At 47.4% G+C, this 22968-nt stretch overlaps 1 protein-coding gene across 1 annotated transcript; it reads right to left on the bottom strand.

Moving 5' to 3' along the window:
- Positions 1 to 975: 975 nt before the first annotated feature.
- On the bottom strand, positions 976 to 21632 carry ACTR5 (actin related protein 5). The gene is made up of 9 exons (XM_081256264.1): positions 21208 to 21632; positions 19782 to 20011; positions 17475 to 17644; positions 13338 to 13555; positions 12496 to 12678; positions 6397 to 6513; positions 5532 to 5671; positions 4303 to 4435; positions 976 to 1646 (listed from the first exon to the last, which is right to left on the bottom strand). The coding sequence occupies exons 1-9, from the start codon at positions 21604 to 21606 to the stop codon at positions 1389 to 1391; spliced, it is 1848 nt and encodes a 615-aa protein (XP_081112390.1). The 5' UTR covers positions 21607 to 21632; the 3' UTR covers positions 976 to 1388.
- Positions 21633 to 22968: the final 1336 nt, after the last annotated feature.

Below are 22968 nucleotides of genomic sequence, written 5' to 3' on the forward strand. Positions count from 1 at the left end.
ACTGCTGTTCCGGCTGTTTAAAATGTTGACTGTGGGAGAAAGACCCCTGTCTCCCCAGGCCTACGGCAGTCAGCACAACTCCTCTTCCCAGAAACGTGACATGGAAACCTCTCCCAGGAGGCGGGGCCTGCCTTCTTCGTATCTGTCCTTTCTCAGCAGCTCCCGTTTGCTCTCACCATCTCACCCGGCCTCAGGCCCAGCTGTGGACGGCCTGGGGCTCCCCGGCAGGGCCGTGGGGGGCCCTGAGTTGGCCTGGATCTTGTGCTTCCTCCTCCACCACCACTGGCCCTTCCCAGTCTTCAGTTTCGAAGCCCCGGAGAGCTGGAGATGCAGGTGACCATCCTTGGTGAACTGCAGCAGCAGACTGGTTCTGAAGTGGCCTCCTCAGAGGGCTGGGCCAGACATCCCCTGGGATTTAAACGTACGGATTCTGTGACAAGGACGCTAGCAGCTCTGGAGCCTTCTGGGCTCAAGCACTGGGTGTGTTTGAGGGTTAAAATTCTCACCAAGCAATCTCCGTATAAGAGAGGGGTTATCTGTCTGTGTACAATGAGGCGGCAAAGGTCCAGGGAATGTGAGGTTGTGGCTAAACTGAAAAGGCTCCACAGCTCACCTTTTCCAGTCTGTTTCTCTCTTCGGAAAGAGCTGAAAAGTTAAGCAGCCAACACAGTCACAGGAAGAGAAGTTTTAAAAACTGTAGGAAGGCCTCACATCGTGGAAAAGTTTCCAGCAAAGAAAGTACAAAGAGTCGGGCCACTAGCCCCACACCTGCCCATTCAGAAGTGGGCACCGGGCAGGCCCTAACGGAGTGACTTCGTACTATCCGGTTCCCCTCTTTGGGCCCTCTTTTCCTTATTTCTAAGCAGAAACAGAAGAAGGAGGGAAATATTTCTAGCCCCTGAGAGTTCGTGGTTGATTGTTCTTAGGATACAAATGTTATCTTTTTACCTGTATGTGAAAGAACTCCACCTGCTGGGCATTCACACAATTTTGTAATAAATTTAGAAGACTATCTACACTGACAATATAAAATTGAAAGGATTTTTTTTAAAAAACAAGAAAGGCTTTAAAATGTGGTAAGGAAGCCTGTGCAGACTGTACACCTCCGTCCCCCATCCTGTCTTCATTCACTGCTGGGGGAAGTGAAGGCCACGGCTCATCCATGGCTCAGCAAAGACAGCAGGCCACCTGAAGTCCCTTCACCGCCAACGCCCCCAAAAGAACACAGTTGCAGAGGGTAACTCCCAGTGGCGCTAAGCTGTTCTCCCCAGGAGAAATCCATCTTGCAGCCAAATGTTCCCAGCAGACTCGGGCTGGACACAGCTGGCAGAGTCACCATCCTGTCACACTGGCTGACGTGGCCCAAGGTCCCTGGAGGGGCCCGTCTGCTACGCCTGCTCGCCGGCCCCGCCTCCGCTGGCCCCTGAGCCCTTGCCGGATGCCTGGGCTTCTGTGGAGCGCGAAGCCTGCTTGGGCAGGCGGATGGGGACGTACACGTTGGAAGCACAGTGCTCCTTGAGGTAGCCTCCTCCCTTCTCTTCATATTCCTTCCTGGTGATCCAGACGTCCTCGTTGTCCAGGTGGTCCAAGGCCCAGTCGCGAGCACCATACCAGGCATCCAGCACAGGGTTCGAGGCCAGCTGAACCTGAAACGTGAGCAGAGCAGTCACTGGACGGGCGTCTCCCATCAGGGTCCGAGGACTGAATGTTCAGCAAGGCCAGCTACAGCCCCTACATTTTAGCCACACGCAGGAGGGCCCCCTTTAATTCCAGGACGGGGCAGGACTACCTCTGCACCCTCCAAGGAGAGCTGAGTGAAATGCTCCAGACTCTTCAAGAAATCACGCAAACACGCAGAGCCCACCGGACACGACCTCACCGGATACGTGGTTATGAGCTACTTTACCAACGTCAGACCTGCCACTCAGGGTGGGAGAGGGACCAGCTGCCCTGCCTCCTGCCCCGTGCTGTAGACCACAAGCCGTCAGGTGGAGAGGCCTGGAGGGAAGGCCTTCCTGGACCTGATCCCTTCTCTGCCAACAGAGGGAAGCAGAGGCTGATGCGAGGTGGCTCTGGCCACGAGGGCAAAGGAGCCTCAGGAGAAATGAGAGCAGAGAGGCTGACCTGGGCTCTCCATGATGCTGCCAGCGCTCGGTTTCCACGGCTTATTAGGGGAGCAAGGCCGGGGTCAGCAGCCCTGTGAGTGCCCCTCAACTAGGCTGAGCTGAGCACTGGGCGGACCGCTTTCCAACTCAGATCGGGCCTCCTCTTCTCTGGAGTCGCCTGTCTGACCTCCCACCTCCCGCTTCCCTGCCCCACCCATAGAAGTCCCAGGATGGAATGGTGGTTTTGGAACTTTCTGAAGTAAAGGGCAGGTGGAATCAGCACAGATGGAGGAGGATGAGGTGAGACTTGCGAGAAGGGACCATCAACAAAATCAGGGTCACAAAAGCCCCGACCTCTGGCTTAGAAAGTGTCGGTGACAGAAGGAGTGTAAGGCGCTCACTCTGCTCCTTGCACCGGGGAAGTGCTCACTGTGATAAATCATGAGGACTACGTGTTGAATCCTGTGGGTCCTTCGAGCGAATCGTGGAACCTGGAGTGCTCTGAGGGACCCTCAGCACAGCAGCTGATGTCTGTTTATCACATGCAGGCTCTGTGCTGAGCACCTGACAGGCAAGGCGCTCTGAATGCTGGTAACAGACACCAGGACGAAGCCCTTCGTACTGCGGAGAAAACCGAGGCCTGGCAGAATTCAGCGACGGCGGGGGCGGGGCCGGAGTCAGGACCGAAGCCCAGAGACCACACCCTGAACGCACAACACATCGTGCGGCACAGGGGGCCACAGCCAAGCCCCCAGCTGGACAGGGAAGCTCTGTACCACGTGTGCCCTGCACACTCCCCTCCCCCACCCCTCTTCACAGCCGTGAGCCCCAGCCACACCCAGCTGCTCACCACTCAACAAGTTCGCGGCCCCCGAGCCCTTGCTCGTGCTAGGCCCTGTCCGGAGTGCTCCCTCCACCCCACAGCCCTCCACACTCTCTACCTGGCAAACACCTCCTCATCCTCAGAAGACTCACCTCCAAGAAGCCTTCCCTAGGTGCCTACGTCTGTATGCCCCTCACGCTGTGGGTTATCCCGGCCTATTCATCTGACTGCTGCTCCCTTGGACAGCAAGCTCCTTGGGGCCAGGGCATCTGGTGTCTAGGACATCTCAGCATCCCAAGGTGCCTGGTCCGCAACAGGAGCTCAGACCATGTTTCTTGGTGATCGGGAATTTGGTAGATAAATTGTGGGGCATCCACATCATACAGTCATTTTTTAAAGTATTTTAGAAGAATAATGACATGGGAGAAAATGTTCACGACAGGTTAAGAAATTCAGGTTACAAAGTAGTATACACTCAAATGTGCAGAAAATATGTGAAAGAAAGAAAAACCTCCCCAGCCAGTCTCCTAAAGAATGCCTTGTTCTCAATGTACACTCTTGTACTCTCTGAATTTTTACTATATGCAGGCCTTCCTTTGTCAATTAAAACAAAGAAATACTTAAAATACGATTTCCATTCTACTTTAACAATTAAACATAGGGCTTCCCTGCTGGCTCAGTGGTTAAGAATCTGCCTGCCAATGCAGGGGACATGGTTTCGATCCCTGGTCCGGGAAGATCCCACATGTCGCGGAGCAACTAAGCCCATCGCCACAACTACTGAAGCCCGTGCGCCTAGAGTCTGTGCTCCACAACAAGAGAAGCCACCGCAATGAGAAGCCCACTCACCGCAACGAAGAGCAGCCCCCGCTCACCACAACTAGAGAAAGCCCGCAAACAGCAATGAAGACCCAACGCAGCCAAAATTAAATAAATAAATACATAAATAAAAGTAAAAAAAAAAAAAAAAAAAAAAATTAAACATATGGCTTCCCTGGTGGTGCAGTGGTTGAGAGTCCGCCTGCCGATGCAGGGGATACGGGTTCGTGCCCCGGTCCGGGAAGATCCCACATGCCACGAAGCAGCTGGGCCCGTGAGCCATGGCCGCTGAGCCTGCGTGTCCGGAGCCTGTGCTCCGCAACGGGAGAGGCCGCAACGGTGAGAGGCCCGCGTACCGCAAAAAAAAAAAAAACAACAACAACAAAAAAAAACATAGATTGAAGACCAGAAGGAAAGCCACAAACGTGTTAATAGTGGCTATCTCTGGATGATGGAATTATCAAGTAATTTTTCTCATTTACACTTTACTACTTTTGTAACCAGAAAACAAATAAGGCTATTTTCGAAACAGCTGGTTACACAGACAATTGGTACCTGAAAGGAAGACTGAAAGGGTCTCATCTCCAACAGCTCCTTCTCGATTCTGACCTTCATCCCAGGATACATCATGTTCCCACCAGTGAGGAAAACGTTCTGAACCAGCAACTCCTGAACATCTTTTGGGTACCTGGGGATAAGACGATTCCTCTGCTCTAGTCCCTCCAACTTGAATATTGGAAGAGAATATGGATGTGGAAATGCAAGCTCTCAGTACAAAACAGAAAATGTCTACACAAAAAGTTAAAAAAAAAGCCTTCCATTTTTCATTTGTGTCTTTACAGAATGCCAAATAGCTAGCCAAAACCTTAATCTGAATGGTCAATCCATTTCCTTAGCATGATTAAAATATTATGTCTTTCTAATACATGTTTTTCTAAAAAATTGACTTTATTGAGGATTACTTTAAATACATTTGGATGAAGTCTGACAAATTTATATACCCATCAACAGCAGTAACCATTACACAGTAACCATCACCACAACCAAGATACAGAACATTTCTATCACCCCCAGAAGTTCTGCCTCTCCTTTTGAGGACCCATCCCTCCACTTGTGCTTTTTTTTTTTTTTTTTTACTACTAGTTTTATCTTATTTGTGTTTGCTCACTTTCCCACCCACTGCTAGACAAAACTCAAAGCCACTCAAACTAAGTAGCTGCAATGGCTTTTCTTCCTTGCTAGGTGTAAGTTTCCACCCTGTTTTAACCAATAGCAACCAGAGTACCACAAAATCGTGTTCCCTACCTGTCCAACTTGTATTAGGAAAACTCACACTGCAGGAAAATACCTGTATAAATGGGTGTGGGGGAGGCATGTTCTTGTAGAAATGCAAACTCTTAAATAAATAAAATGCAAGGTGGGGAAAAAAACTAAGTTCTGCACGTTTTTAGGGTGATTTAGAATCACTAGTCTGCAATAATGTGAAGATTTATAGGAAAGCCAATGCACATATATCACGTTGCCCAAATTTTTGAAAGAAACTCTTAAAGCTCCTCAAATCAAGCATTTACACGTTGAGCATTTACACGTTGAACATTTACACGTTCAGAAATGAATTAGAGAGCCCTAACTCGGTGCCGCGCTTGGTGAGAGAGAAAGAATACCATCTGAGTGCAGCAAGTCAATGAAAAGGAGATGCCCGGCCAACAAATCCACTGTTCAATTCAAAATTCAAGGAAATGGTTCAGGAAAATAGAAGTAACAGAAAGAAGTGTCAGTCTCACCTGTCCAGAATGTACTGGAGGGTCTCAGCTATGCCGGCCTGCTCCTCTCCAATGAGAGACGGCTGGAAGATAATTTCTGGAGCTCGAATTCTTTCTGTCCCAACAAACAGCTGATGATATGCTGCCAAGTTAAACACGGGCTTTAAAAACCCAAGGTTTAGAAGATATTTTTAGGCCATGAGAACAAACATCCCAGTTGCCAGTTTCTTCTAACTGCATTTCTTAGTCCAACATAGCTTCTGTCCTTTGTGACAGAATAACCTCTCCCCAACTCTCTTGATTTGATCATTCAATTTTCTACCTTCTTCAACCTCTGGATTATAAACCACTACACATCTGCTTCATGAAATGGTCCCTGAGATGCAGGGAAAGAGACTTGGTGAAGAGCAGCTGAGAAAGGCTGGTACCGGAAGACCAAGTGCCTGGCTCAGTCCCCAGGGCCCGCAGAGCCGAGAAGGCCTTCTCCCAGGTGTGTCTCAGCCTCACGCCAGTCTACCTGGCTGCCATCGTAATGACAGAAACACAGACCCAAATGAGGATGAAGCATTATGACACTGGCTTAAATGTAAATAAAATCATTAAAAGCTGGTCTTCGGGTCTAAAGTCCCCAGTTAGTTGCCCAAATGCTTCCACCGAGGAGACTGTTTCTCACAGATTCACGGAGCTTAGTGCTGGAACCCTAAACAATCACCACGGGGGGGAAAAAGACCCTGACTTTGGAAGTTTTCGGTACTGGGACTCTCCCTTCTAGAAAATACAACTGGTATTTTAGGGAAAAGTATTCCTAAAGAAGCAGACTAAACCTGACTGGTCATTTATGTTAAGCTTCAAAGCATAAGCAAGGTGGAGGCTACGGGAGGCCAACCTGGACCGTGGTCACCGGCTTCTCCACTTCGGGTGTTTCCTCCGAAAACAAGGGCTCGAAATCGTTGATGTTTTCCACGTCTTCCAGAGATGGTTCGAGCTGCCCCAGGTCAGGGGTCTGAGAAGAGAAGAAACACAAGTGGACAGAACCTGTAATTCAGCGAGCCTTAGTTCTCTGAGTTCACTGTCACCAAAAAGAACTGGGATCTTGCCTGATGTCCTAAAAGTACATCCACACACAAAAACTATGAAAAAGTTTCTAAACTGTTAAAAAAAAAGGAACACATGTGAACACAAGACTAAAAGACTAAAAAGCCAGGGATGAGCTTCGCTCTTATCCCCTACCCTTGCCACTGAGACAAGCCTCATCAACTCCCACCTTCTCTGAAGGCTTCTGAGGGGCAGCTCCAGCCTGGCGCCCTGGGGAGGACTGGCTGCCTGCACCTGTCACACCACCACACACAGAGCTCTGGGGGAGAGGGTGTGAGAGCTGGTGTCCTACAAAGCAGCTTGGACTACGGGCAAAATCAAGTCAATCTCTCAATAATTAATAAACATATGTGCCAACACTAACAGGCTTAGCAATCAGTCCCCTTGAGGGCAGGTCCACTGGGCTGGGGATGTGACTAAAGGCTCCAAGGCGGCCCAATGCCTCCCATCTGTGGAGGCCTGCAGAACAGGCTTTCCTCTTCCATGACAATGACCCTGGGCGGGGCCTAGACATGCCAGCACGGTCCCCAATTGAGAGTTTAGGACACCTTTAATTTTGACCTGAACAAATGAAAAATGAAGCTGGGAGGGTTGGGGGGATAGTTCTGGATGATGTCCTCGGGCATCTGTCATCTTCCCACAAGAAAGGCAGATGAGTTGTACCTTCCGGACTCAAAGGGGAGAAGATTCAGGAAGGAACTCTGTTGCATTCCCTGGAAGGAGGCTCTGACAGTGACAGCTACTGTAGAAAGGACTATCTGATGAGACGGCGTCCTGGGAGGGTTCGAGCAGATTCAACACCAACCGCCAAGGTTGCCTGAGAGGAGAGCCCTCCTCACTCTCAGAATATATGACGAACGTAAATTACCGACACAATTCAGAGTACTTAACTACACTTCCCTAGAACCTACTCATATCAGCTGCAAAGGTAAAATGCAAAATCACTCTTTTTTTTTTTTTGCGGTACGCGGGCCTCTCACTGTTGTGGCCTCTCCTGCTGTGGAGCACAGGCTCCGGAGGCGCAGGCTCAGTGGCCATGGCTCACAGGCCCAGCCGCTCCGTGGCATGTGGAATCTTCCCGGACCGGGGCACAAACCCGTGTCCCCTGAATTGGCAGGCAGACTCTCAACCACTGCGCCACCAGGGAAGCCCAAACACAAAGTCACTCTTAAATAAGGCAAAGCCCCTTGACATATGCTCTCCGGCTCCTCCCTCCCGGGAGCTCCCTCCTGGAAGTCAGTGGCCGCGCTGAGAAGCCCCAAGCGCGCGGGGAGGCCGCATGTGGGTGCTCAGGTCTGTGGAGTCCAGCCTCTGAGTCATCCCAGCCCAGATGCCAGGGAAGTGAAAAAACCCTCCAGAGAGTTCAGTTCCCAATTGTCCAAGTCCTCCCAGCTGAGGTCCCAGAGTCCCCTGCTCCACTCTGTCTGAACTCCTGATGCATCACATTCATGAGCACAATAACACGGTTGTTGCCTCACACTGCTAAGTGTGGAGTGTTTTCTATGTAGCAGCAGATACGTGAAACAGGCTTCTGGTGAGGCAGGAACAGAAAGAGCCCCAGACCTACCAGGCCAGCCCTCTGTCACAGGTCAGCAGGTGTCTTAAACCTCTCATACACTCTTCCCTTCGGCTCCACCCACCCCCTCAGCAGTGGCCTTCCCCAGGCATTCTTCTCTTCCCACTCCCTGTGTGAGTCTAGGTCCTTCCACAGCTGGGTCCTGGACAGTCCTGCCTGGTGTCCCAAAGAGACTCCAGAGATGGGGGGCTCAGAACCCAGCTCGTCGTCACCCTAAGCTCGGTCCCCAGCGCCACCTCCCCCTGCTGCCTTTCAACCCAGCCTCAGTGACCGGAGACAATCTAGACCCGGACTGCTCGGGTCTCTCAGCTGCGCCGCTCCTAGCTGTGCAACCTTGGGCACGTTTCTTTCCTTGCCTCAATGTCAGTTTCCTTATTCATAAAATGGGCATGAAGACGGTACTTACAGAATTGTGAAAATTAATCAAGATGATACTTGCACAAGTGCCCAGCACAGGGTCTGGCACATGTTCTGTTATCATCAGCAACTGCCACTCCTGAACGACACCAGGATCTTTGGCTCCGACCTTGGAAGTGTGTCCTCCTCCACCTTCCACCCCAACAGCCACTGACAAACTTCAGGCCACTGACAAAAATCAGCTCTCTTCTGGATGACTACACACATTTTAATCCTGTCTTCCCACCTCCAGCCTTGCCTCTCCCTAAAGCCATCATCCTAACTTAAATATTTAAATATTTTCCTAAAATAAAATCTCATTGGATTATTGCCTTGCTCAGCACACTGTGAAGGCTCTGTCTGAAGGATAATATCCGGGCCGATGGATAAAGACCTTAATAGGCGGCCATGGCCTCCCTTCCAGCTTCATCCCCCCCGCTCTCTGTGCCCGATGTGCCCTGCTCCCCGCACGTGTGCTTCTTCCCGTCTAAAATGTCCTTCCTTCCTCATTTGCTATCTGCTGAAATCAAATAATCTTCCAGGGCCCAGCTCAAACACCCCAATCCTTTCTCAAAACTGCTTCTGTATTCCCACACACATCTACCACCACACTTGGTAAGTTTTATTACAGCCTGAGTACGGTTCTGTAGCCCTATTTTTTGAGGTACCAAGGAGGACAGGGATTGTGTCTTAGTCACCTCTGTACCCCTAGTCCCTGGCAACCCTCTCAAATTTCTCTAGAATAAAGAGGATTGCAAAATGTCTGGGCTTCAAAAGGCTTCTTCAGCTGTGACAAAACTATCATTATCCACCTTCATATCTAGCTATATTCAAAAGCATCTCGCCTTAAAAATAAGATAACTTCTAGCTTCACTAAAAATGATAAAAAGATATTTTCCTTATCCCAATTCATACGATTCACAGAGAGGAACAAAGCTGGTAATTTCAATGCCGACAATACGCATCTAAGACAGAACGTATTTCTCTACCATGGCTGGTTTCTCTCCCCCTAGGGTTTGCCAGGGTCTCCACGTGTACTGGGTGGCATGCGGGAACGTAAATACGACTGTTCTCTTGGAACTGAAGAGAGCAACAGTTTGCCAAAGTCCCTCAGAGAAGATGCAGCATGGTACCCTGAACAGCCTGGAGCAGCATAAAAACAAGCAAAGGGCCGCTCTGATCTTGGCTCGTCAGGCCAGAGCACTTTCTGTATTTGGCCCATTGTCTTTTCCAACAAACAAGGGTGCTCGCAAGCTGTGCTCCCGCCTCCCATCCCCTTACGCTGCGCTCGTAGCGATGCAAAATCAGCATCTTTTAGTTTAAATACTTCATTAGAAGGTATTTTAAAGTATATTAAAAGTATTTAAAATTTTTAAAGTGTTTAAAATATTTTAAAAGTATATTAAAAGTATTCAACTGATTCACTGTTATAAAGCAGAAACTAACACACCATTGTAAAGCAATTATACTCCAATAAAGATGTAAAAAAAAGAAAAAAAAAGTATTCAAAAGGAAGCCTACTCCTTTACAACATCCTTGTCGAATACCTGCAGAATACCGAGGGCTGGCATGGATTGGTCTGTAGGAAAAGATGGATTTTATTTTTATTTATTTATGTTTTTGGCCACGCCACGCATCATCTGGGATCTTAGTTCCCCGACCAGGGATCGAACCAATGCCACTTGCGTTGGAAGCACAGCGTCTTAACCACTGGACCGCCAGCGAAGTCCCGAAAAAATGGATTTTAGAAAACACTGGAAGTTAAAAAATGTAGCTGTATTAATCCAGTGCAGCCATTACTGCTCAGATTGCATTTCAATATGAACTGTGGTCCACATAAATCTGTTCTCTCCATTCTAAAAGAATTATATTGTTGGAAAATATAACAAATACTTTTTGAAAGGTAGAACCGGCTGGCCAGTGTCGTGGCCAAATTTATTCCATGAATGTTACTGTAATCGATCTAATCTCTAACAATCACCCTGACCATTAAAGCTTTGGGGACAGATCGATTCATCAAATTTGTTGTACGTAGGGAAACCTTTTAAAGTACAACATGTCAAAATCACCCCAAGCCCAGAGAAATTTGAATATGCACCCTTAGAGCACAGAACAAAGTAGGGACTTAATAAGTATCTGCTGAATGAATAAACAGAGTGATTGAATCAGGGCATGTAACAAGTGCAGAAAAATGAAAAAAGAAAAGGAAAAACTGGTTCCCCGACTGTTTGGGAATCACATCTTCACAGCTGCTTGTTTTTTTCTTTTAAAATCTGAACTCCCCCACGTGCATGTGGCTTAGTGGTCCATCTCTGATATAAAGGTGCTGACATCCTGTGGACATGTTGATAAGCATGATAAAACTGAGTACAGATGAAGAAACAACAAAGGCAATGTGGATCTGGATCCTAGGAAACAACAGCTCAAATCTGAAACACAGACCTGAAAAGGAGCAAACTAGAAAAGGCACAGTAGTTCTCTAAAAGCTGATCTGGGATGCTGTGCGAGAATAAGATGGTGGTCAAGGCACTTCTACCCTGGATCTCAGTGACCCGGTACGCTGTGCCGAGGAAGCCTGACTCAGGATCTGCTTCATCAGTCACGCATGCTCATGGCCAGTCACTATCCTCACATGGCCTACAGCCTGTCGGAGAGGTGAGGAAGGTGAGGCTGAGAGCAGAAACCGAGAGTCAGCCTCCAGCTGAGACACAGTCACTGCAAAGCAGGCTGCCTGCCGAGCCAAGGACGGGCCTGAGGTCCCTGGTAAGCACCACACTACACCCAGCAGCAAACTGGAGTTTTTCACAAGACTGTTTCTTTCTAAAAGCATAGGTAAAGTTGATTTAAAAACAAAAATCAACAGTTGGACTGGCTAATCTTGCCCCACAAGTGTCATAAGGCAATGAACAAGTTCCTTTGTTTTAGCACTCTAGAGATGACAGATTCAGCAACAATGTGTCCACTTATTAATACTTTCATCCAGTTCTAGAGACAGGAGAGCCAACCAGTGACTTGGGGCCGAGGTGTGACCTGCAGGCAGCCCCTTCACCATGCGGGGCCCAGTGCTACGGTATGAATTACCCAGAATCCTATCTCAGCCCCGCCACCTGCCCTTTTGGCCACATCAACACTAACAGCCCACTGGCAGGGAAACAAAAAGGAGAGAGAAGATCAAAGAGTTAGTGTTCAGTAACTAACAAAAGGCTGATCTTAAATCAACCCACAAATATCTTATTGAGCATGTCTATTAGCGGCTGTAAAAAATTCCTAAACTATACATGAAGCACGATCCCTGTCCTTAGGGAGCATGGAGATGGAAAGGAGGTGAATGAAAGAGCAACCATGATATATTTAATAGAAGATGAGGAGACAGTTAAGGGGGCATATGACTAACTGCCCAGGAACCATCAGAGGGGCAGGTTCAGGTTCAAGATGGGCCACACGATAGGCGTGTGTATGTTCTTCCTACTCTACTCGCACACATCCCCTTCCCGGGGGCCAGACCTCTACCGGCTGAAACCCCTTGGGTCAGAACTTCAGTTGGTACAAGGTCAGTGCCATCCCTGCCCCCACCCGTGTCCCCGTAGATATCACACACCACTCTGCTCTCTTTCCCCCGAGTCTGGTCACAACCCCTTTGATGTCAGCCTTCTCTGGACACTCCTCCCGCCCTCAGAAAGGGCTGTTCTCTCTACACCAGCGGTCCCCAACCTTTCTGGCACCAGGGACCGGTTTCATGGAAGACAATTTTTCCACGGACAGTAGGGGGATGGTTCCAGTGGTAACGCGAGCTACGGGGAGCGGCAGATGAAGCTTCACCCTCTCGCCCACTGCTCACCTCCTGCTCTGCGGCCCGGGGGCTGGGGACCCCTGCTCTACAACCACCCCGCGGGACCTCCCTCCCGAGGCCCGCAGTACCTCTGGCTTGCTGTCCACCACGTCCACCTCGAGGCTGACTTCTGCTTGAAGGATCTTCTGCTTCGCCTGCTCCACTGCGGCACTGAGCTTCTGTATGTAGGACTGCAGCTCTTCCGGGGAGTCCATGTTCAGCTCTATCAGGGCCTTGTGAAACTGATCCATCTGGCCATCCTCTAGGAGCTCCTGCAAGCCGAGCAGTCACAATCCATCCTCAAAGATGTGCATCGGGGCAATCACGCACGGGAAGGAGAGATGGAACTTAGAAACTGGACAGAGAACGATGGTGGGAGAGGGCTCCCCGAGCCCCCTGAGCCTGCCCCCCCCATGGAACCCCCAACCCCGCCACAAAAGCTTCGCAACGAAGCCACCTCTGGGATCCCATGCATCACCAGCTCAGCACCACCGGAGCAGGCAAAACTCATCTATGGGGACAGACGTCAGAAATGTTAGCTTCCGGGTGAGAAGAGATGGGAAAGTTACTAAGAGGAGGCTGAGGGAGGTTTCTGGGCTGCTGGTAATGCTTGACTTCTTGACCTGGATACATCACGTGTTTCAGTGGTGAAAATTCATTGAGCTGGACACTTAAGATTTGTGCGCTTTGCATCATGTGTGCTACACTTAAACCAAAAGTTAAAAATCAAACAAAGGGGACCACAAGGATAAAATAAATCGACGAGGCCAGGCCCACAGCTCTCAGGTCCTGCTGCTACACCGTCCTCTACACGCACGATCTCTACATGGATGACCCCCCCTCAGACCCCTTCTTGACCCCAGGTCAAAAAGATGCATGATGCATTTTATGGAGCAAGGCTGAGGTCCCGCCCTGGGGGGTACGCTGTCACCTGCACGTAGAGCAGCCGGTCCAGCCGCTCCTGATCCAGCTGCAGCTTCTCCTCCCGCCGCCGCGCGTTGAGCTCCTGCAGCCGCCGCAGTTGCTGCTGCCGCCTCTCCTGTTTCTCCTCGGAGGTCAGGGTGCTGCCCAGGAGCTTGGTGGAAAACGGGAGCTGCATCTTGTGGACATGGTTCTCATAGTAATCGGGGCATCGCCATTTCTGCAATTCTTCAACAGAATGATTTTGGAAGTTAGGAAACGGAAACACTATTAGCACTGAGATTAGAAAGTCAGCACCAGGGTTCCAGGTGTGGGTAAGATGGAGGAAGCACACTCCATCCCATCTCTGAAGCCACCCAATCGGCGAAATGCAGCTATAAGACCTGGACAAGATGCCAACACACCTGCTCTGAGCGAATTGCTAAATAAAGTTCTTCAGACAGAAAGGATACCATCTAGAGCACCAGAAATGAAGGGAAAGCAACAGAAATGATGAAAATCTGATTAAACATAGTAGATTAACCTCCTCTTGAGCTCCTTAAAATACACTGACAATTGGAAGTAAAAACCATGACAACGTCTGATGGGTTTCCAATGTATGTAAATGCGACACAGAAGACAAGTCTTCTTCTTCATAAAGGAGGAAGGATAAAGGGGCCTCTGGGGACTTCCCTGGTGGCGCAGTGGTTAAGAATCCGCCTGCCAATGCAGGGGACATGGGTTCGAGCCCTGGTCCGGGAAGATCCCACATGCCGCAGAGCAACTGAGCCCATGCGCCACAACAACTGAGCCTGTGCTCTGGAGCCCGCGAGCCACAACTACTGAGCCCGCGCACCACAACTACTGAAGCCTGCGCACCTAGAGCCCGTGCTCCGCAACAAGAGAAGCCATCGCAACGAGAAGCCCGCGCACCGCAATGAAGATTAGCCCCCGCTCGCCACAACTAGAGAAAGCCTGCAAGCAGCAACGAAGACCCAACACAGCCAAAAATAAATAAAATAAATAAATTTAAAAAAGAAAAAGGGGGGGCCTTTGGAGTGCGGACACCTCCACGTTCCACTTGAACTGGTAAAACAGAGATTCTAAGAAGACTGTGAAAAGCCTATATACTGTCATCTCTAGAGCTACAGCTAAAAAAAACCTACACAACAAATATACAGTGAAAAACACAGTAGACAAATTAAAATGGAATACCAAAAAAAATTTTCAAACGTTCAAGTAACCCAAAGAAGGCAAGAGAGAGCAACAAGAACAACAAAGAGAAGGAATAACAGAAAACAAAAAAATCAAATGGTAGGGGCTTCCCTGGTGGCGCAGTGGTTGAGAGTCCGTCTGCCGATGCAGGGGACACGGGTTCGTGTCCCGGTCCGGGAAGATCCCACATGCCGTGGAGCGGCTGGGCCCGTGAGCCATGGCCGCTGAGCCCACGCATCCGGAGCCTGTGGTCCACAACGGGAGAGGCCACAACAGTGAGAGGCCCGCGTACCACAAAAAAAAAAAAAAAAAAAAAAAAAATCAAACGGTGGACCTAAACCCAAACGTAAGAAGAATTAAATTAATTGGAAATGGTCTTAACATATCGATTAAAAGATAGAGACTGACGGGCTCCCCTGGTGGCGCAGTGGTTGAGAGTCCGCCTGCCGATGCAGGGGACACGGGTTCGTGCCCCGGTCCGGGAAGATCCCACATGCCGCGGAGCGGCTGGGCCCGTGAGCCATGGCCGCTGGGCCTGCGCGTCCGGAGCGTGTGCTCCGCAACGGGAGAGGCCACAACAGTGAAAGGCCCGTGTACTGCAAAAAAAAAAAAAAAAAAAAAAAAAAAAGATAGAGACTGACAGAAGGGATCTTTTTTTTTAAAAAAAGGACCCAACTATTAAGAAACTTACTTTGAATATAATGGTACAGGTAGATTAAAAGGCCAGAAAGACACACTAATCAAAAGAAAGTTGGAGTGGCTATGTTAATGTCCAAGCAGACTTCAAAGCAAAGAAAATTTGCTTTGATAAAGGGATAAAAAGGGACACTATGTAATGGTCAAAGATCAACTGCCAAGAAGACGTAAGAATCCTAAATGTTTACCTAACAAAAGAGCTTCAGACACTTGAAAGCAAAAACTGACAGAACTGAGAGGAGAAATGGGAAAATTCACAATTATCCCTGGAGATTTCAACACCCTTAATAATCAATATGGTTTGATGGAAAATGAAGAGGGGTATAGAACTGAACAACACCATCAACCAATAGAACCTAAATGGCATCACAGAATACTCCACCCAACAACAGCAGGATACACATTCTTTGCAAGTGTATATGGAATATTCACCAAAACAGATCGTGCCTGGTTCCTAAAACAAATCTTCACAAGTTTAACTGATACCAGACAACATAAGTTCTTTGACCATAATGAAATTAAACTAGAAATCAACCACAGAAAGATAACAAGGAAGTCTCCAAACACTTGGATATAAAATAATACATTTCTAAATAATCAATGGTTCCAAATAAAAAAGGCTTAGCGAAATTGGAAAATATGTGAACTTAGTAAAAAAGAAAACATAACATACCAAAATCTGTGAAATGTAGATAAAGCACCGCTGAGAGGGAAATTCAAGCTTTAAATGCCTATATTAAAAAAAAGTTATCATAATAATCTAAGCTTCTACCTTAAGAAACTAGAAAAAAAGAGCAAAAGAAACCTAAAGCAAAAAAGAAGACACCAATGCAATCACCTAAATAGTCCTACTTCTATTAAAGAAACTGAATTCATTCAGAAAAAGAAATCCCCAGGCTCAAATGGTTCTACTGGAGAATTCTATCAAACATTTAAAGAAAAAAATAATATCAATTATTTACACAGTCTTTTCCAGAAAGTAGACGAGAACACTTTCTAGCTCATTTAATAAGACCATTATTGACATGATACCAAAACAAGACAAAGACAGTACAAGAAAAGTATAGATTAATATTCCTCATGAATATACACAAAAACCTCATAAAATTTACCAAATTGAATCCAGCAATATATTAAAAAATAATATACATGAATAAGTGGGGTTTATCCCCCCAAATCAAGGCTAGTTCAATATTTGAAAAGCAATCATGATACTCTCCTATATGAACAGTCCAAAGCACCAACACCATAGGATCATATCAGATGCAGAAAAAGCATTTCACAAAATTCAAAATCCATTCATGATAAAAATGATCAGCAAAACTACGCACAGAAAGGAATTTCCTCAATTTGATAAAGGATATCTGTAAAAAAAACCTAAAGGTTAAAAAAAAAAAAAACTAGAGGTAACATCATATAATTAATAGGGAAAGACTAAAGGCTTTCCCCACCACAAGATCAGCAATTAGGAACAAGGCAAAAATGTCCACTCTTACCACTCCTAAAGAAACAAAGGCAAACAGATTGGAAAGGAAGAAATAAAAATGTCCCTATTCCCAGATGACATGTCTACCTAGAAATTCCCAAGGAATCTACAAAAAACTAGAACTAGTAAATTTCACAAGGTCACAGGATACAAGGTAAACACGTAAAAATTAATTGCATTTCTATACACTAGCAATGAGCAACTGAAAACTGAAATGAAAAAAACAAGGAAAGAAATAATTAGGCATAAATCTAATAAAACACATACAGGTCTATACACTGAAAATTATAAAATGCTGATGAAAGAAATCAATAAAGACCTAGATAAATGGAAAGACATACTATGTTCATGGATTAGAAGCCTCAACATAGTAAAAAAAAGTCAATTCTCCCCAATCTAGATTTAACATTATATCTGAATCTACATTTAGAATGTTGTTGTTTTATATTCAAACTGATCTACAGATTTAATGTTCTTTCAATCACAATCCCAACAGAACTTTTTTGTAGATATGGACAAACTGATCCTAATATTTATATGGAAAGGCAAAAGAACCAGAGTAGCCAAAACGATGTTGAAAAAGAACCTACATATGCAAGTTATCAATTAACTGAAAAAGTCTGTTAGGAAAACAAATACCAAAAAGGGAAGGGAATGCTAAAAAGTACCAAGAGTAAAAAAGTGAGCGAAAGAGTCACCCTGGGAACAATTTAAGGAACACCCCAAAGGTAGACAACATTCAAAAGCTGCAAGCAAACATCCTCTTTGTACCTTCCACATAATCCTCAGCGATGTAGCTGTGCTCGTGCAGGATCTCCTCCATGCGGCTGAGAGTGATGGCTGCCAGGTGCCCAGGATACTTCAGCTGCAGGAGACGCTGGAGGTAGCCAGCTGCTTGGCTTCCTCCCAGGTTGATGCGTTTGCAGTTTTTAGCATCCAACCTACAACCAAGGGATGGAAACAGCACTGAAATTTTGGGCAATGTGGAGGAGAGAATATAGGGCACATGCTCTAGGGCGGAGAACAGTTTGATGTAGACTAATAAGGAAGCAACAGACCAGCTGGGGGAAATAAAACCTAACAGTTGGAAGGAACTTTAAAGTTGCCTTAGTGCAACCTCTTACCCAATGCAGGCATTCCTAGAGCACATCCAAACAGACACATGAACATCTAACTTCTGGCAAGCATCTCGGAAGGACTCATCTGCTCTGGGAAGGGCCTAGAAATACGCATTTTCCCCCAGGAATATGCATTTTGACAAGCTTCCCAAGTCCCTCTAGTGTAGGCCAGAGTTTGAGTACCCCTCCCCTAGACACTCCACTTCTACTTATGCAAACACATTAAGTAATCACATACACATTGGCTTACTGTAATCTCCTAAGAGAACCAGGTCCCTCTGACATGAAGTGAAGGGGAGGAGAACCAGAGTACCTTTATTTTCTCAATGTGAGAAAGTCAGAGGAGCCGAGCACTAGGAGCTTGCTGTGTACTAAAATGTCACTGCTATACCACACCTCACCAGCAGATGCCAGCATAGAACATGAAATGCCCCAATCTGATCATTTCTTAGCCTTTGGGTAAAATCACTTTCTCTCAATATAACATAAAATAACAATATTATTTTTAATTTCTGAATATTCTGGTTACATAAGATAGAAAACTCTATAGCAGGAGTGTTTGGTAATGTCTAAGAATTACTTTTTTCTTCATAAATTTTTGTAAGAACTTCAAGAGAAATTCCCACTATAGGGCTCAATAAATTCAACAGCATTTATTTTCACTTAAATATTCAGATTGTTTTACAAAGTGCCATCACCTACATTATCTCGTTTCATTCTCAAGGTAACCCTGAGAAATCGGTTTTTCCCAAGTTTATATGTTAGGAAACTAAGTGAAGAAGTTAAGTACCTCATCCTCAGCAGAGCTGCAAACCCAGGCTTTCAATTCCAAAGCCAGGCCTTCTCTCACTACTTACACACCCTCTCTATCTCTATGCAAAGAGAAACCTTCTCAGGAGAGCATGATGCTGGCCTAGTCTCTCTCTCTCTTTTTTTTTTTTTTTTTTTTTTTTTTTTTTGCGGTACGTGGGCCTCTCACTGTTGTGGCCTCTCCCGTTGCGGAGCACAGGCTCCAGACGCGCAGGCTCAACGGCCATGGCTCACGGGCCCAGCCGCTCCGCGGCATGTGGGATCTTCCCGGACCGGGGCACGAACCCGTGTCCCCTGCATCGGCAGGCGGACTCTCAACCACTGCGCCACCAGGGAAGCCCTCTCTCTCTTTTTTTAATTTTTAATTTTTTATTGAAGTATAGTTAATTTACAGTGTTTCAGGTGTACAGCAAAGTGATTCAATTATATACACATTCTTTTTCAGCTTCTTTTCCATTATAGATTATTACAAGATATTGAATTCTGTGTGTATATAGTAAATCCTTGTTGTTTATCTGTTTTATATATAGTAGTGTGCATATGTTAATCCCAAATTCTCAATTTATCCCTCCCTCCCCGGCCTAGTCTCTTTAACAGGCAACGAAAACCCAGCTATAAAACGAGGAGATTTTAAACATGACAGAAACTACCCTCACCTTTTATAGAACTTGAAAACATCTACTAAGTACCTATTATGTACCAGGTACAGTAGTTAAAAAGAAAGGTCTAAATAATTGTCATAAAATAGCTTTAAATAACAAAATAAAAAATCTATTAAAAAGTGACTCCAGAACACGACAGTCTAAATTCAATCTATTTAAATAATTTACTCAGAACATTTTTATTGAGCACCTACTACCTACAGGTACGGTGTTAGCCATCTCACCATTAAGTCAGAACCATAAAGTTCTAGAATTATGGATTTGGACCTCAGGGACCATCTACCCCAACTCGATCCAGGAGGTCACAAAGGATGGACGATGAAGTGACATCTATACTCACAACACAGTGAGGAAGGTCAGAACTAAGCCCAGAGGCCAGTTCATGGCCCTGTCCTTGCTCTTTCCACTCCACCTTTAAATCAGGCGCCCAATAAACGTTTCCTGAATGCTTCTCAAAACAGCGCCCAAATGCCATAAGTGCAACTCACCTCCCTTCTAAGATGGGTAAAATATGTGTACACTGGTATCCAGATGAAATGATGAGCCCGCTGGAAATCAAGTTCTTTGGCTTATTGTGGTAGAAGCTGAAGAGGCTGTCTATTCCATAGGCAACCGTAGGAATCCCATAGCACTCAAAGAGAAGCTCGGACATCATCTGTCGTGAATACAGTGGGTTGCACACGGCTTCTGTCAAAACTATGGGATGATCGACACAGCCCTACTTGGAAAGAAAAGAGTAAATTGGTAGGTGCTAAGAGAATACTCCTTTTAAAGCCTAAAAAGAAACAGAAATCCTTATTGCAAGGGCTCAGCTGGCTTTTGGTCTCCAATCATAAAACTATATCAGAAGCAACTGTAAAACACCCATCTCTCCTGGAAGTTGCTTTGGAAAATATGAAAGTAGGGTCAACTTAAGTCAAGCCCCATCCAAACTGTCAGCCAATCGTCTGGCTCTATCTTCAAAGTATCTCCAGAATCCAACTGCTTCTTACCACATCCTCAACTCCTCCCTCATCTAAGTCACCATCATCCCTCACCTCCTAACTGCAACAGCCTTCTAACTGGTCTCCCTGCTTCTACCCTATGACCCCGGCCAGTCCATTCTCCATACAGCAGCTATGGTGATCCTTCTGGAACATAAGTCACATCCCTCTTTTGTTCAACACCCTGCAACGGCTCCCCATTTCACTCAGCGTAAAAGCCTATAAGGTGTGTGACTTGTCCCCTCATTACTTCTCCGACTTCCTCTTCCACTGACTACCCTCCCCCTCACTCTGGCTGCCCTCAGTTAGGATTAGGGCACACTCCTGCCTCAGGGCCTTTTTACTGGCTGTGCCCTCTCTCCAGAATACTATTCCCTCTAATATTCACAAGGATCGTTCCCTCAATCATCTCCTTTAGTCCTTGCTCAAACAACACCTTCTTCCTGAGTCCTCCCCCTAACCATCTTATTGAAAACATGCAACCCTCTCCTGTCCTTCTATCATGCCACAGAATATACTACTTAATTCTATCGTTTATTGTTTGTTTTTTCATACTAGAGCGACTTTCCACACCCGCTCCATTAGCACAGGAGATTTCGTGTCACGTTCACGGACGTATTTCAAACACCTAGAAAAGTGCCTGACACAGAGTAGATGCTCAATACATATCTGATAATAAATTAATGTATTAACAAACGAGCCCGAATATGTGCTCCAAGAGAAAGGGGCGTTGTTTTTGCTCACTGCCATACCCCAAGCGCCTAGCACAAGACTTAACACACGTTAGGCGCCTAATATTTGATCAACTGACTAAATCAATGACTAAATGACAATCAGAACTACTGGAGTGACTACTATCCCTCGGAGAGCGGAGTGAGCGGGGACACGACCTCACCCCTCCCCTCAAGCCTAACCCCACCCCGCCCTTCACCTGTGAGGAGACACCCAGATGCTGGAAGCTGTAGTCAAGCAGCAGCTCCTGCAGCTCCAGGTTCACTGGCACGTTGCGGTCGAAGGGCGATCGCAGCATCCAGCGCAGCGGCTCCAGGCTGCCCAGCGCGTTGCCTACCTGCGGGCCCGCCCCGCCCCGAGCCCCGCCCCGCCCGCGGGCGCACACGGCGCGGAACTGCAGCCGGGGCTCGGGGCCCGGGTCCGGCCCGGGGCACGCCCAGCCTGCGCGGGCCTGGAACGACCCGTTGTCCAGCACCAGAGGCACCGGCAATGGCCCGTGCGCCACCGGACCGGCCTCCAGCACCTGATCCGGCGCGGCGCGGGCATCACGGAATGGGAACACATTCGTAGGCTGCCCTGCTGCACTGGCCGCCGCCATCTTGGAGCGCGCGCACTGGCCCCGCCCCTCGCCGCAGCGTCCGCCCAAATGGCGCGAAGCCCCGCCCCCGACGCAGCGCCCGCCCAGATCGCGCGAGACTCCGCCCCCGCGCATCACAGCGGGTTCGCCAAGCCTCCTCTCCTCTCTAAGCCCCGCCGGCCTTTTCACCTAACTCGCCCTTGGTGGCCCAGGCCGCCTTCGGGATCGCTAGGCCCCGCCCTCCCTGGCTGTGGCTTAACCTCGCCCCCAACATCCGACCTGGCCACGCCCCTTCGCTGTAGCCGGGACTCTGGGCCAGCAAGCCCCGCCCCGAGTGCGTAACGCCAAGGGCGCAGCCCCTTCCTGGCCTCCACAACTGAGCTCCGCGGGGCTCCCTTTTCCGCTTAGCCACGCCCTATTTGCCGGGGATCATCTTCAACCGCCCTTGGCTCTGCCCCCACATGATTACGTCGCCTTTAGCCTTGCTGTCAAGGAAACAAACTCGGGGGTACCGACCGCTCAATTTCTTGACCGAGGAGCTCGCTACTCAGGCGTGTTCACTTTGTGAAAATTCATCAAACCGTCCTCTTTACGATTTGTGCACTTTTCTGCACGTGTGTTATATTTTATAATACAATATAAAGTTTTAAAATAGATTTATTTATTAAGACCTACAGACTGTACCCTCTCACAGACCTCAAACGCTGAGAAAAGGACTGCTAATTGTTACCTACTATGTGCATATTCTCTTTCTTCTTTTTTGTGGTATAATTCCCCTGCATGGTCATCTAGCTTGTTGTGATCATGTGACTCAGTTCTGGCCAATGAGGATGGGAGTGGAGGTAATGGGACCGGGACCCCCCACCCCCTTAGTTTTAGCTCTAAAAGGGCTGGGCACGCTCTCCCCTGCCCTGTTTCCCCCTTTCCACCAGCCAAGGGGATTGCAAGAATTAGAGCAGCTGCCTTGACTCTACCCTCCCAGCTCTGGAACACTTTGTGAGGTAAAAGCAAGTTAATTATAAAAGGTGGTTGTAAATAAACATCCTTAGCAAGAGATGAGACCCCCAAACGTTCTCAAGAACCTCTAGGAGCACTTCTAGGCCAAATAGGGAGCCAGTTAGTGGCAAAATCAGATTAAAGGTGTTGCCTTTCAACACAAGCCATTTTCTCAGACATCTGAAGGAATCCATCATTAAACTGAGAAAGTGAGGAGGAGCAGAACAGAGTAAAAATAAGTGAATGTAAGTTTAAGAACTACATCTAAGTATACTACTACGGAAAAATCTCCAAGATATATATTTAAGAGAAATAAGGCAGTGCAGTTTATAGGAACTCCCTTTTAGAAAGGGGGTGGGGAGAAAATATATATGGTTTTTTTTGTAT

This window comes from Mesoplodon bidens, assembly GCF_964165515.1.
Source record: "Mesoplodon bidens genome assembly, chromosome: 15".
In the NCBI taxonomy this organism is placed as follows: Eukaryota; Metazoa; Chordata; class Mammalia; order Artiodactyla; family Ziphiidae; genus Mesoplodon; species Mesoplodon bidens.

Coding starts and splice junctions, on each gene's coding strand:
- ACTR5 (XM_081256264.1), bottom strand. CDS start 21,606: ATGGCGGCGGCCAGTGCAGCAGGGCAGCCTACGAATGTGTTCCCATTC. Junction 20,012..21,207: donor ATCTGGGTGTCTCCTCACAG/GTGAAGGGCGGG, acceptor CTTTCCAAGTAG/GGCTGTGTCGATCATCCCAT. Junction 1,647..4,302: donor CCTTTCAGTCTTCCTTTCAG/GTACCAATTGTC, acceptor CTCACGTTTCAG/GTTCAGCTGGCCTCGAACCC.